The following is a 12494-nucleotide window of genomic DNA, read 5'->3' as shown; positions in this document are numbered from 1 at the left end:
CCCTCACATACATTTCAAAGAATAAACAGACGCAGCTGAGATTTTCTTCTGTTCTCACCGGAGCACAACACTATCGCTAATATAGAATTACATGCACAGAAAAAAATATCATTTAAATAGCATACATGATGAAATATATATACCCCAGTTTTGGTATTATCACTATTACTATTACTATTTGGACACGAAGTCCAGAAATGGAATCAACAGCATAATGGTTCAGTCTTGTATAAAGCTAAAACATAATAATAATCTCATGTCATCAAACAAAATGTCTGGATTCTGGTTCAGACAGAGAACTACATTTAATTATTCATCTTTGGCTATTGAAAGTGGCTACATCCATTAACTAGCGGAGCCGCGGAGCGAAGGTGTTATCTAATTAGCATATGACTCAGGGCCAAGCCGCTGCTGAGCCTCTCTCGATTCCCCATTGGAGGAAACCAACCCGGAAAGTCACTCGTGGTTGCCTGGTAGAAGTGTTGCCATTGGTCACCCTGGGTCATTGCAGCACACACGTGGGGTAAACGCCTCCCACACAATATTAATAATAAAAATTAATTTATAGTTGTTACTAATAATATATATAATAATATTTAATAATTTATTAGTAAGCCTTTCCCAAAAGCAATGCAGTTAATTAAGACATTCATTCATGTGATGCTTGATGTAATATGTGAACATATTGTACAGGTAAAAAAACATGAACGAGGTATATGTTGAGTCAAAGCTTTATTTACATACAGCACAAATATTGTACAAACACGACTGGCCTAGCCAGTGAAAAGCTAATCAGGTGAAGCTTGAAATGTCTCTTTGCAGCCTCTGGGTCATATGTTCTTTGTGGGACTCTGTCCGAATCTGCCCCAGTGTGTAGATGTCTGTGGTGTGTAGACGTCTGTGGTGTGTAGCTGTGAGATCCAGTGTAGCTTCTAGTCTTATTTGAAGTGTGGCACACAGGTTGTTGAGCTCCTGGCTGTGGAAGGATGGATCCATGTCATCTGTCCCGCTTCAATCAGCTGTAGACACAATCAGTACAATAAGCACAGTTCAATGACAACATACACCTACATGCATCTGAAAAATGATTTAATGAATCAAACCTTACCCTCTTTCTTCTCTGCCGTCTCCTGAACTCCTCGATGCTGAGGCAAGGTCCGGTTGGTTGTACTGGAAGCTCCTTCATACCGGCTCATAGTGGGTCTTAGGACGTCATAGTACAGGCAGCTGTAAAACAATATGAGTAACATGAGTTTATTATTAATAAACGGAAATAGCCTTGCTGCATCACCGTTGGATGATCCACAGCAAAAATCCTAAACACATACTTACGTACTGCAAATGCGGTCTTTCAGCGAGTCTCGGCGTAATGTGCAGTGACTGCGTCATTGTGTGCAGGAATCCGGCTGTGAAAAAAAAACTATGTAATGGATCAGATAAAGTAAAGCTGGAGGATGTATTTTAAACAGAACAGCTCTTCTTTATTCATACCCTCGCTCCGCCGGCCATTTTCATCACAGCTGTGAAGAGGGAGTTTCCTACAAACAAACAAAAACTACGGAGAACTACATTTAATTATTCATCTTTGGCTATTGAAAGTGGCTACATCCATTATTGACGATCCTTAGTTATTTATTAACTAACTGTTTTTTACATTATATAATCTGAATAATTATTGTATTAATCATTAGCACAATAGACAGTTATTGTTAGATGCAGCCATGGTACCATTTCTGAAACTATACCCGTTTTATACTTTTTCATTATTTTATTTATTTTATTTACCCTAATGATGTACGCTACATAATGATTCACAAATAGTTATTGCTGAAATATTACTACTAGTTGTTAAATTACCAAGATATTATTCATCATATCCTAAAATGAATGATTAAGCTTGATGAGTCTCTATTCCTTGCTTCATGTTATTTGTAGTTCAATGTATATGACTCTGTTCAAAGTGACGAAGTGTAAATTTAAGAAGAATAGTTTTGTTTGAATCTTGAGTGTGAGTTTGACAAACACTTTGCTGTCACTTTGTGGTTTCCTTTGCAGTGGTTTTGTATTGTTGAGGTTAGGGGTTATAATTTGTGGATACCCTAACTGCGTGTGTTGTCAAGTTCAATTTCTGAAGTGGTATTGATGAGAAGTTGTAAATCGTTAAGAATGTATAAATCAGTGGAAGTTCTCGATCGGGCCCCATTTGGAAGTCAAGTGATACATGTGCGCACACAGTTTGTTCTTTTTTCCCTTCACCTTGGTGAACTCCTCGAGCTCTTCTGTGTAATGGTTCTTCAACATATGAGATCGCTGACATTGTCAAGCGATTTGTGTTAACATGGTGAAAATGGATGTTCGCCTGTACAATTTTTCATTATTAAAAAACCAAGGAAGGCCCGTTTGCCCACTTGCACCTTTTCGAATGGCTGCCAGTCGTTCCCTCCTTCTGACTTTGGCTTGGGAGTCTCTCATTCCAGCAGGGCCCATGTGTCTCTTCTTTCTTGAAGGGTTGCCATTGGATGAGGGATCATGCCTCTCTCACATCCTCTTGGACTGGTTTGGGCCTGTTTTCCCACTTGTGCCCTTTCGAGTGGCTGCCAGTCGTTCACTCCTTCTGACCTTGGCTTGGGAGTCTACTGATCTGAGATGTGGATAAGAAAATAATTTAACTCTTGATCATAGAGCAGTTATTGGACATTTCTAAAAACTCAAATTCTAAAATGCACTTGGCTCCAGATCCATAGTTATGAGAGTTGTATCATTCATTCCATTGAACTCTGAGCAAAACAACTTAATATTTACCAAAATGTTGAACTATTCTTCTACAATATAAAATGATCCAACAGAAAGATATTTCAAACACACACCTGTTGCCAGACTTTGCATTCACTTTGCTGCCCTCCTTGGCTGGGCTGGCAGTGCTGCTGGAGGAGTCCTCCTTCAGGAACATTTGCAGGATCCCCTGGTCTCAATGTCCTCCATCCTCAGAGCTCTGATCCTGGCAGATGTCCATCAGATCCTTGCATGACTTCAAACTGGAAGACAAATGAAACTGCTGAGTCAAACACCGTAATCACCTTATATCTCTTATATTTTGCACCCATGTCCAACAACACAGACTTACTAGAGGCTGTTTTTGTATGAGCCTTGAAGGTGGCTCATGGTGATGAATGGATGCTGGAGAATTCTGCCGGGGGTAATTCTTTTATACTGACTCATCATCAGCATCTGAGTCATTAGGTCCATGAAGCACTGCAGGTCACAAAATTCAGCCTGGACGTCTTGAAACCAGACAGGATGATCCCCCTTTAACAAGATGAGGAGAACCAACATGTTAGATGTCCTCGTGTTGGGAGTATGAAGGCATTGTGCTGTTATAAATTCATCCAGGCTGGTGATCTCAAACTAGAATTTAACCTATTGACTGAAATTAAGAATTGTTTCATTGAGATAGATTGCTCAAAAGGCAGTGGATGGCACAGGGGAAAGAAACACAGACTGAACAAAAGACACCTTAATTAGTGAGCTAGTGGAGCCAGCTAAATGGTTGTAAAATAGTTTGATACCATAAATCTGCCTTCCATCCAAGATCTTGGCCAGAACGCATGGGGTAGGAGGTTTCCTTCATGCCGTGGATCTCTTTGTGCAACTGCAATTTTCCCCATCTGTGGAAAAAACACAACATTGTGAGAGTTATTTAACTTCAAGTTTACATTGTTGATCATGTACATCAGGTTCACTTCTGTTACTGAGACATATGAATGAAGTTTGTCTCATTAGTAGAATAGTAAAAATCAGTGAACTTCTACTGGAAACTCTTTCACTATAATAATCAATTGAATGGATTTGAAAATACACAAACATCAAGGCAGAACTGTACGTGTTTGGTGTGTTTTAAGTGCAGATACTGACCAAATCATCCTCATCCTTGGAACGGAACAGCGGTTTGCCCATTGACAGCTCAGCAGCAATGCAGCCGAGAGACCATACGTCGATTTTCCCGCTGAAATGATCTTGATACAGAATCTCAGGAGCCCTTAGGATAAGAAACACAAACATATTCAGTTTCTGAGATATAAACCTGACATGCCAGTGTACAGGACTTGTCCAATTATTTACAGCAAACACAGCTGTCCCAGGTATACAGATATGCTGTCAGCTACTTACCTGTACCACAAGGTCTGGACGTTTTGACCGAGCATTTCCTCAGGATCATCGAAGGATATGCCAAAGTCAATAACTTTAACTTTCAGTGGCTGCCTGACATGATCCACCAGCATGATGTTATCTGGCTTCAAATCTGCATGAATGATCCCTGCGCTGTTCAAAAAGTCCAAGGCTGTAGCTAGCTGAAATCATGAAAAGCATAATAATAATCATGAGCTACAGAGTTCATTTCATCAACAACAACTGTAACAGTCACTTTTTAGCGACCAAGTTTACCCTTCACGCTACAAAGCAGTTAGTGTAAGAGCTTGAGTTTAAAAAACAAACCTGCTGCAGAATGGGGCGAATCTGCTTCAGCTGAAGGTGTTGACCCGGGCTGATCCGTTTGAATTTCTGCAGATCCATATCCAGGAGCTCAAACACAAGACAGTAGTGTTCCTTGTAGAAGAACGACTCGTACAATCTGACGATGTTGAACCTGTCTGAGTTCAGCTTCTTCATGTTTTGAAGGATGACCTCCTCTACTTGTGCATAGTCAATGTCCCAGAGGCTTTCGATGATTTTTAGAGCCACCGTCTCTCCGGTGGTCACATTCCTGCATTGGATGACCATTCCATACGCACCGTTGCCAAGGTATTTTTGTGCAAGGTATTGTGTTGTGGGGGAGGGGATCAGGTCTCCTTCACTGATATTTATCTCACTGTTGTGAGACACAGTGATGGAATATTTAGGCTGGTGATCTTTCACACTTGTCAGGAGAATAGAAAAGAAAAAAGTTAGATGCAGCCAATTATACCAGTTCCTATCAGCCAGGTAGGTAGAATAAGAGTTTATAGACCATTCATCAGGCTCAGTCCTTATAATCTTTAAACTCTACAAGTAATATCTGACATTCTTTTTTTTTTTAGGGTAGTGATTGCAGGGAGAGGTTTGACTTACCTTGAGATGGAGCTTGGTTCTCCATCTGTTTTCGAGACAGTTTTAGTTTCCTGTAAAAACAAATTCCATAAATTTGAATTGTCCGAGATTATAAAAGAATACATATCTTATTGATTTCTCAAATGGATTTAACGTGGAACCTTACCACCGGTTTCTTTAAGAGATCTGAAGGTATCTCCCTGATTGCCTGTTCAGTTGCAGTCTTGGTGGTTGAGGGACTGTCCTTTGGGATCCGGTCTTGAAGCTTCTTCTTATATCCCTTTTTCTTTTCTTCAGCTGCTCTTGTTAAAGTTGCTGGAATATCAGTGGAGTCACAACTGCTGACAGACACAAACACACCTACTGAGTATTCTTAATCTAAGTTGTGGCTGTTGATAAAATCTCCTTGTAAAAGGATGAATCAACAATTTTATACATTTTATGACACACTGAGCACAAAGCCTGACTATGTCGAATTGGAAACAGAAAACCCCACCAGCCCATACAACCCTGCTAAAAAATGTGATGCAGGACTTACTCCATCGTGCTAACCTTTTTATAAAACATTTTACTGAGTTAAACCCGTAAATGTTAATGTAAAACACAGCGTGCACAGAAATATCTGACATTCTTTTTTTTAGGGTAGTGATTGCAGGGAGAGGTTTCACTTACCTTGAGATGCAGCTTTGTTCTCTTTTATCTGTTTTCGAAACAGATTTTTTTTCCTGTAAAGTAAAAACAAAAGTCATACATTTTGATTGTCCACGATTATAAAAGAATACATATCTTATTGACTTCTAAAATCTATTCAACGTGGAACCTTACCACCGGTTTCTTTAAGAGATGTTCCTCTGATAGTATCTCCCTGATTGGCTGAGCAATTGCAGTCTTGGTGGTTGAGGGAGTGTCTTTTAGAGTCAGGAGTTGCTGCTTCTTCTTATATACCTTTTTTTTCCCTTTAGCTGCTCTTGTTGCAGTTGCTGGAATATCAGTGGAGTCACCACTGCTGACAGACAAAAACACACCTACTGATTATATTTATTCTACTGTGAAAAAAGTTGTGGCTGTTGATAAAATCTCTTTGTAAAAGGATAAATCAACAATTTGATACATTTTATCACACACTGAGCCAGAGCCTGACTATGTCGTATTGGAAACAGAAAACCCCACCAGCCCATACAACCCTGCTGAAAAATGTGATGAAGAACTTACTCCATCGTGCTAACCTTTTTATAAAACATTTTACTGAGGTAAACCCGTAAATGTTAATGTAAAACACAGCCTGCACAGAAATATCTGACATTCTTTTTTTTAGGGTAGTGATTGCAGGGAGAGGTTTTACTTACCTTGAGATGCAGCTTTGTTCTCTTTTATCTGTTTTCAAAACAGATTTTTTTCCCTGTAGAGTAAAAAGGAAAGTCATACATTTTGAATGTCCAAGATTATAAAAGAATACATATCTTATTGACTTCTAAAATCTATTCAACGTGGAACCTTACCACCGGTTTCTTTAAGAGATGTTCCTCTGATAGTATCTCCCTGATTGGCTGAGTAATTGCAGTCTTGGTGGTTGAGGGAGTGTCTTTTAGAGTCAGGAGTTGCTGCTTCTTCTTATATACCTTTTTTTTCCCTTTAGCTGCTCTTGTTGCAGTTGCTGGAATATCAGTGGAGTCACCACTGCTGACAGACAAAAACACACCTACTGATTATATTTATTCTACTGTGACAAAAAAGTTGTGGCTGTTGATAAAATCTCTTTTTAAAAGGATAAATCAACCATTTTAATTGGAAACAGAAAACCCCACCAGCCCATACAACCCTGCTGAAAAATGTGATGAAGAACTTACTCCATCGTGCTAACCTTTTTATAAAACATTTTACTGAGGTAAACCCGTAAATGTTAACGTAAGACACAGCGTGCACGGAAATATCTGACATTCTTTTTTTTAGGGTAGTGATTGCAGGGAGAGGTTTCACTTACCTTGAGATGCAGCGTTGTTCTCTTTTATCTGTTTTCGAAACAGATTTTTTTTCCTGTAGAGTAAAAAAAAAGTCATACATTTTGATTGTCCACGATTATAATAGAATACATATCTTATTAACTTCTAAAATCTATTCAACGTGAAACCTTACCACTGGTTTCTTTAAGAGATGTTCCTCTGAAGGTTTCTCACTGATTGGCTTTTCAGTGGCAGTCTTGGTGGTTATGGGACTGTCTTTTGGGATGCTTTCTTGCCACTTCTTCTTATATATCCTTACCACCGGTTTCCCAAAGAGTCTTTCTCGTAAAGTTATCTTCCTGGTTGGCGGTTCAGTGGGAGTCTTGCCGGCTGAGGGACTGTCTTTTCTTACGCAGCCTTTCTGTCTCTTTTTGTCTGCTTTTTTTTCTCTTTCAGCTGAGCTTGATCTTGACAGACACAAACACAGCTACTGATTAGTCTTATTCTACTTTGAACAAAGTCAAATTCACTCAAACCAGACCCAAGTTTCAGTGTTTGGAGTGAAAGCAGTCCCAATTGGGTCTCAAAGCTTGAGCTTCCATTTTCTCCAACCTTTTTACAATGTTTTAGCTGCTGAACCATCAGCAATACAACCATAGCACAAATATAAAGAGCCCTTCATAAATATTTTTTCATTGACGACCTGCTCTCTCCCCATTCTGACCCTGTTAGACATCTCATCACGTTTATTATTTTTCCACATTTGGAGAATACCCTGAGTACATGTTCATTCCATGTGGACCAAATCCAAATTTGCTCTCCACCACCATCAACAAACTCTGACCATTCTATTCTAGGAAGAGATCCATTCCAAATCTTTGACAATTCTAGCACCTTATTCGCTTGGTAATATACTCTCTGGGTCTGATCTACTAAGATCACAAACAAAGAGTGCCAAATTGCATGTACATTACAACAGATTGCACGTTTGGATGGCGGCCGTTTTGCGGGTTATCTTCTAAAAATAATGAGGAAGCCGAAATTGAGCAGCATGTGCAGTACATTATCTGGGGCAGGAGCTCTCAGTCTTTACACTCGGGCCATTGTAGTGCGCAGAGAGCACACACCAGGCAGCTGGTCAGCACTGTACCTCTAACACTAGAGCATATAAGAAGCCAATAGTTACATTCTTTGGTAGCACTTCCTCCTCAAACTCAATCACTCACTGTCTTTCCTCATTCCCCTTGAGTTACCTGCAAGCTACCACCGAGCACCTTTTAAAGTTCCCCCTTTCAGGTTTGAGCCCCCCGCGAATCACTCCCTTACTTCTTCTCTAAAAGCCGCTTACACTCACCAGTTTAACTTGTTTTTATTGTATTTCTCTCATCAATCCTGCCGCTCCCTCTGCTCTTAATTCCTACATACAATCAACAATTCCCATCTCTGAAATCTTAGCCTTGCTGATGTCTCTTACCTGCATTGTTTTTCAACACAGAAATCAATTTAACTGGACTCACTGAAAAAATTCCTCTCTCCTCATCAAATCTCAATATGATCATCAACTCCAACTCTTCATCAGCTCTCACCTGTAGTCCTCCCTCCTAACCTCTACTATCTCTCACTCTCCGGTGCATACCTCCATATTGTTATAATCTTCCTCAAAATAGACAGAAACCTGGTGGTCTGTATCTTTGTTCTGTTTCTGCATATGTTTTATAGCCCTTATTCTCACGTAGTATTGACCAGCTACTGCTTTGTGAATGCTTTGAGAAGGCTTTCTTCTGATAATTCCTGTCCTCTTAAATGTATAAATGAAACGACCAAAGTCTGTGAGATATGTTGCACTGTGCTCACCTATAAGAGAAGCATTGCCCGAAGAAATTTCTCAAGGTTCGAAGTAATTTTTTCATTGTTCAAAGTTGATAGAGTGTGCTGAAATTCTTCTTCTTCTTCAATGAAGTTTGATGGTGTGCTGAAGTGGAAATGTATTATTTTTCCTCTTTGTTGCAACCTATGTTAAGATGCATTCCAACCAGCTACTACTAGATTTCATTATAGGTAAAAAGTTAAAATCCATAATCATAGGCAACGTGCATGCATGTTGCCTATGATCAAACATTATAGTGCTCTATAAGGTTTAAATGCAGCTAGTAGATCCAAAAGGTGGCGGTAATGCACTCTGATGTTAGTTGCCACCTGCCAATGAACCAAAGACAGAATAAAAGGAGCCCGCCTAATATCACCCTGAACTTGAGAGAATACATCATTAATCATAATGGAAAACAATAGTGGACTAATGACACTGCCCTGAGGAGTACCATTTTCCACCATTAGCTTCCTGATAAAGCTGTCCCAACTCTTACTTGATTAAACCTATCAAATAAAGTCTCCAAGTATCCGTATACCGTAAACACTTAGCATTCCACTGTAGTAACAGAACCATTACTATTCCACCAATGAGCCCACAGTGTTCACCGTCGATCTTATTAACTCTCTGGACTCACAGGCGGCGGTTGAGCCGCAGATCACCTGTGTGTCGTTTGTGTGTTGTTCACACGCCTAGTGTGTCCGCTACTCCTCATCAAATCTCAATATGATCATCAACTCCAACTCTTCATCAGCTCTCACCTGTAGTCCTCCTTCCTAACCTCTACTATCTCTCACTCTCCCGTGCATACCTCCCTATTGTTATAATCTTCCTCAAAATAGACAGAAATCTGGTGGTCTGTATCTTTGTTCTGTTTCTGCATATGTTTTATAGCCCTTATTCTCACGTAGTATTGACCAGCTACTGCTTTGTGAATGTTTTTAGAAGGCTTTCTTCTGATAATTCCTGTCCTCTTAAATGTATAAATGAAACGATCAAAGTATGTGAGATATGTTGCACTATGCTCACCTATAACAGAAGCATTGCCCGAAGAAATTTCTCAAGGTTCGAAGTAATTTTTTCATTGTTCAAAGTTGATAGAGTGTGCTGAAATTCTTCTTCTTCTTCAATGAAGTTTGATGGTGTGCTGAAGTGGAAATGTATTATTTTTCCTCTTTGTTGCAACCTATGTTAAGACGCATTCCAACCAGCTACTACTAGATTTCATTATAGGTAAAAAGTTAAAATCCATAATCATAGGCAACGTGCATGCATGTTGCCTATGATTAAACATTATAGTGCTCTATAAGGTTTAAATGCAGCTAGTAGATCCAAAAGGAGGTGGTAATGCACTATGATGTTAGTTGCCACCTGCCAATGAACCAAAGACAGAAGAAAAGGAGCCCGCCTAATATCACCCTGAACTTGAGAGAATACATCATTAATCATAATTGAAAACAATAGTGGACTAATGACACTGCCCTGAGGAGTACCATTTTCCACCATTAGCTTCCTGATAAAGCTGTCCCAACTCTTACTTGAATAAACCTATCAAATAAAGTCTCCAAGTGTCTGTATACCGTAAACACTTAGCATTCCATTGTAGTAAGAGAACCATTACTATTCCACCAATGAGCCCACTCGGGGGGCACCATTGAGACATTTTGCGATGCCCATTGAAAATTCCTCCAGAATACGTACATTTTCACCACTTTCTAACTCTGCCAATTTTGGTAAGAATTTGAGCATCTTAAAGCCCTCAAAAAGGAAATTAATTTGCCTGAATAATAATAATAATAATAATAATTATAGGGTATATTTCAATAGGGTCTCACCTGACCTTTCATGTCAGTGCTCGGGCCCTAAAAACAAACAAAGAAAGAAATCATATATATATATATACAAATACCAGGCTTCTTTCAGTCTTCTTTAAGCTCATTCACTGCAGAAGCTTGTTCTTCAGGAACTGTGCCTTGGACGACAACCTCTGCCCATCCAGGTTTAGGAGAATCTTCTGCAGGACTTCAAAAGTGCATTTGAGCTCTGGTGGGTAGCTCAGGTTCAGACAGTATATCAGTCCAAAGAGCAGAGCACAGGCAATTGCAATGTTACCCAAACCACTGAGGACCTCCCCACCCTCAATCAGGACACCAATGTCCTCTGGCTCATCTTCAGGCTCCGCACCCACCTTGTGTATGACATACACTCCCATCACAGTTTTCCCCATGGAAGTGTTGGCCTCAGTGTCTATGTTCTGTGAAGTAAAATATGACAATAAATACATTTGATCAGAGTATAGACAAAGTTAACTATGCTGATTGCTGATCATAATATTGTCAGTTGAATGACAAACATATAGAATTTTATGAGGATGAGGTACAGAAGTAATAGAGATATATACATTACAAAAATGGTACAAAGTGAATTCTAAGGTTGGACACCCCAGTGAGCACTGAAAGCATTCATTTGAAATCTAGGGAAAGAGTAAGACAGAGACCAACAATCACTATAAAAGAGCTACAGACTGCAGCTGCTATGAGAGAATATGGATCAACCACATCAAGATCACTGCATAAAACTGGCCGGCCATTTCCTAAGAACCATAACAACCTGCAGTTTATTTTGCACTGCGTTAGGTAACAAAAAGCTAACCCATTAGCGTCCAATGCAGCATTACAGCTTTTTTTAAAAAAAGACATATAACTTCAAACTAATAACGTATAAAAAATATGAATTCTTACATTTGCATTTATATATACACAGTGTTTTTACATATACAGTTCCTACATAGTTGATACTTACCAAGGTAACAATCGTACTACATCCATGTTAAGGTTTCACACTTCCACACCACACGTTTGTGGTTTTCTAAGGAAAGAAGTGCAGAGAAAGCTCTGGAGTAATGTGCTGTATGGATTCTGTCTCACAGTCTGGGTTAGAGAGAGAGGGACGTCCACCCACAGTCTGTCATTCTCTGTGACTCTTTGTCTCATCTTTGACATGTCCAGGTCAAACATACAGAGACCAGATATTCTCGCTGTCTCACAACAGCTGCTGTCCGTGTGGTGTTTCACCCGATCTCGTCGCCTCTTCCCTTTCTTTCAGTCGCACATCTTCACTTCTCCTCTCTCGTCTCTGTCTCTTCTCTTGTTTCAGTCCCAGTCACCAAAATATCTTAAAAACTCTCCAGGCACTTCTGTCTCTAATGTTTTTGTTTTGTGTGTTAGCGTTAACTGTGATTACATGATAAAGGGATTCCTCACTACGATCTTGTGACGGTGACAGAGAGGCAGTGGTGGACGGTGGTTTGGCCCAGCCACAGTGACAGTATTGAGTGTATCAAAGATTTAGTGACTGTGCTGCTGTGGCTTTGATAGTGTTTGCCAAAGTGTTAGCCCTGTGGGGAGATGACTGATTCCCTCCTGATTTTAGAGTTTGCACTTACTAATGAAATGGGGGAAGAAAAGATAATTGTGAGGGGTTTATTTATTTTTAGCTGGGCCTTAGAAGCTGCCATATTGTGTACTGAAGTAGCAGCAGTAGTAGTAGTAGTAGTAGTAGTGGTGGTGTTTAAATACAAATTTAGTGTAAAGTGATGATTA

General features: G+C 39.7%; 1 protein-coding gene and 1 long non-coding RNA gene across 2 annotated transcripts; both read right to left on the bottom strand.

The window, feature by feature from the left end:
- Positions 1-859: 859 nt before the first annotated feature.
- On the bottom strand, positions 860-2955 carry LOC128442888 (uncharacterized). The gene is made up of 4 exons (XR_008338909.1): positions 2868-2955; positions 1337-2641; positions 1109-1227; positions 860-1019 (listed from the first exon to the last, which is right to left on the bottom strand). It is a non-coding gene; the product is annotated as an uncharacterized LOC128442888 (long non-coding RNA).
- Positions 2956-2968: 13 nt separating this feature from the next.
- Positions 2969-4779, bottom strand: LOC128442080 (homeodomain-interacting protein kinase 3-like). Its single transcript, XM_053424281.1, has 5 exons — positions 4495-4779; positions 4168-4349; positions 3913-4036; positions 3125-3306; positions 2969-3035 (listed from the first exon to the last, which is right to left on the bottom strand). Exons 1-5 carry the CDS (start codon positions 4777-4779, stop codon positions 2969-2971), a joined length of 840 nt encoding a protein of 279 aa, XP_053280256.1.
- Between the last annotated feature and the right edge of the window lie 7715 nt (positions 4780-12494).

Source organism: Pleuronectes platessa, chromosome 6 (genome assembly GCF_947347685.1).
Source record: "Pleuronectes platessa chromosome 6, fPlePla1.1, whole genome shotgun sequence".
NCBI classification, from domain to species: Eukaryota; Metazoa; Chordata; class Actinopteri; order Pleuronectiformes; family Pleuronectidae; genus Pleuronectes; species Pleuronectes platessa.
The sequence above is the reverse complement of the archived record's forward strand: the minus strand, read 5'-3'. Positions and strand labels throughout refer to the sequence as shown.

Coding starts and splice junctions, on each gene's coding strand:
- LOC128442080 (XM_053424281.1), bottom strand. CDS start 4,779: ATGGTCATCCAATGCAGGAATGTGACCACCGGAGAGACGGTGGCTCTA. Junction 4,037..4,167: donor GTCCAGACCTTGTGGTACAG/GTAAGTAGCTGA, acceptor TCTTATCCTAAG/GGCTCCTGAGATTCTGTATC. Junction 3,307..3,912: donor CCAAGGATGAGGATGATTTG/GTCAGTATCTGC, acceptor ATCTTGTTAAAG/GGGGATCATCCTGTCTGGTT.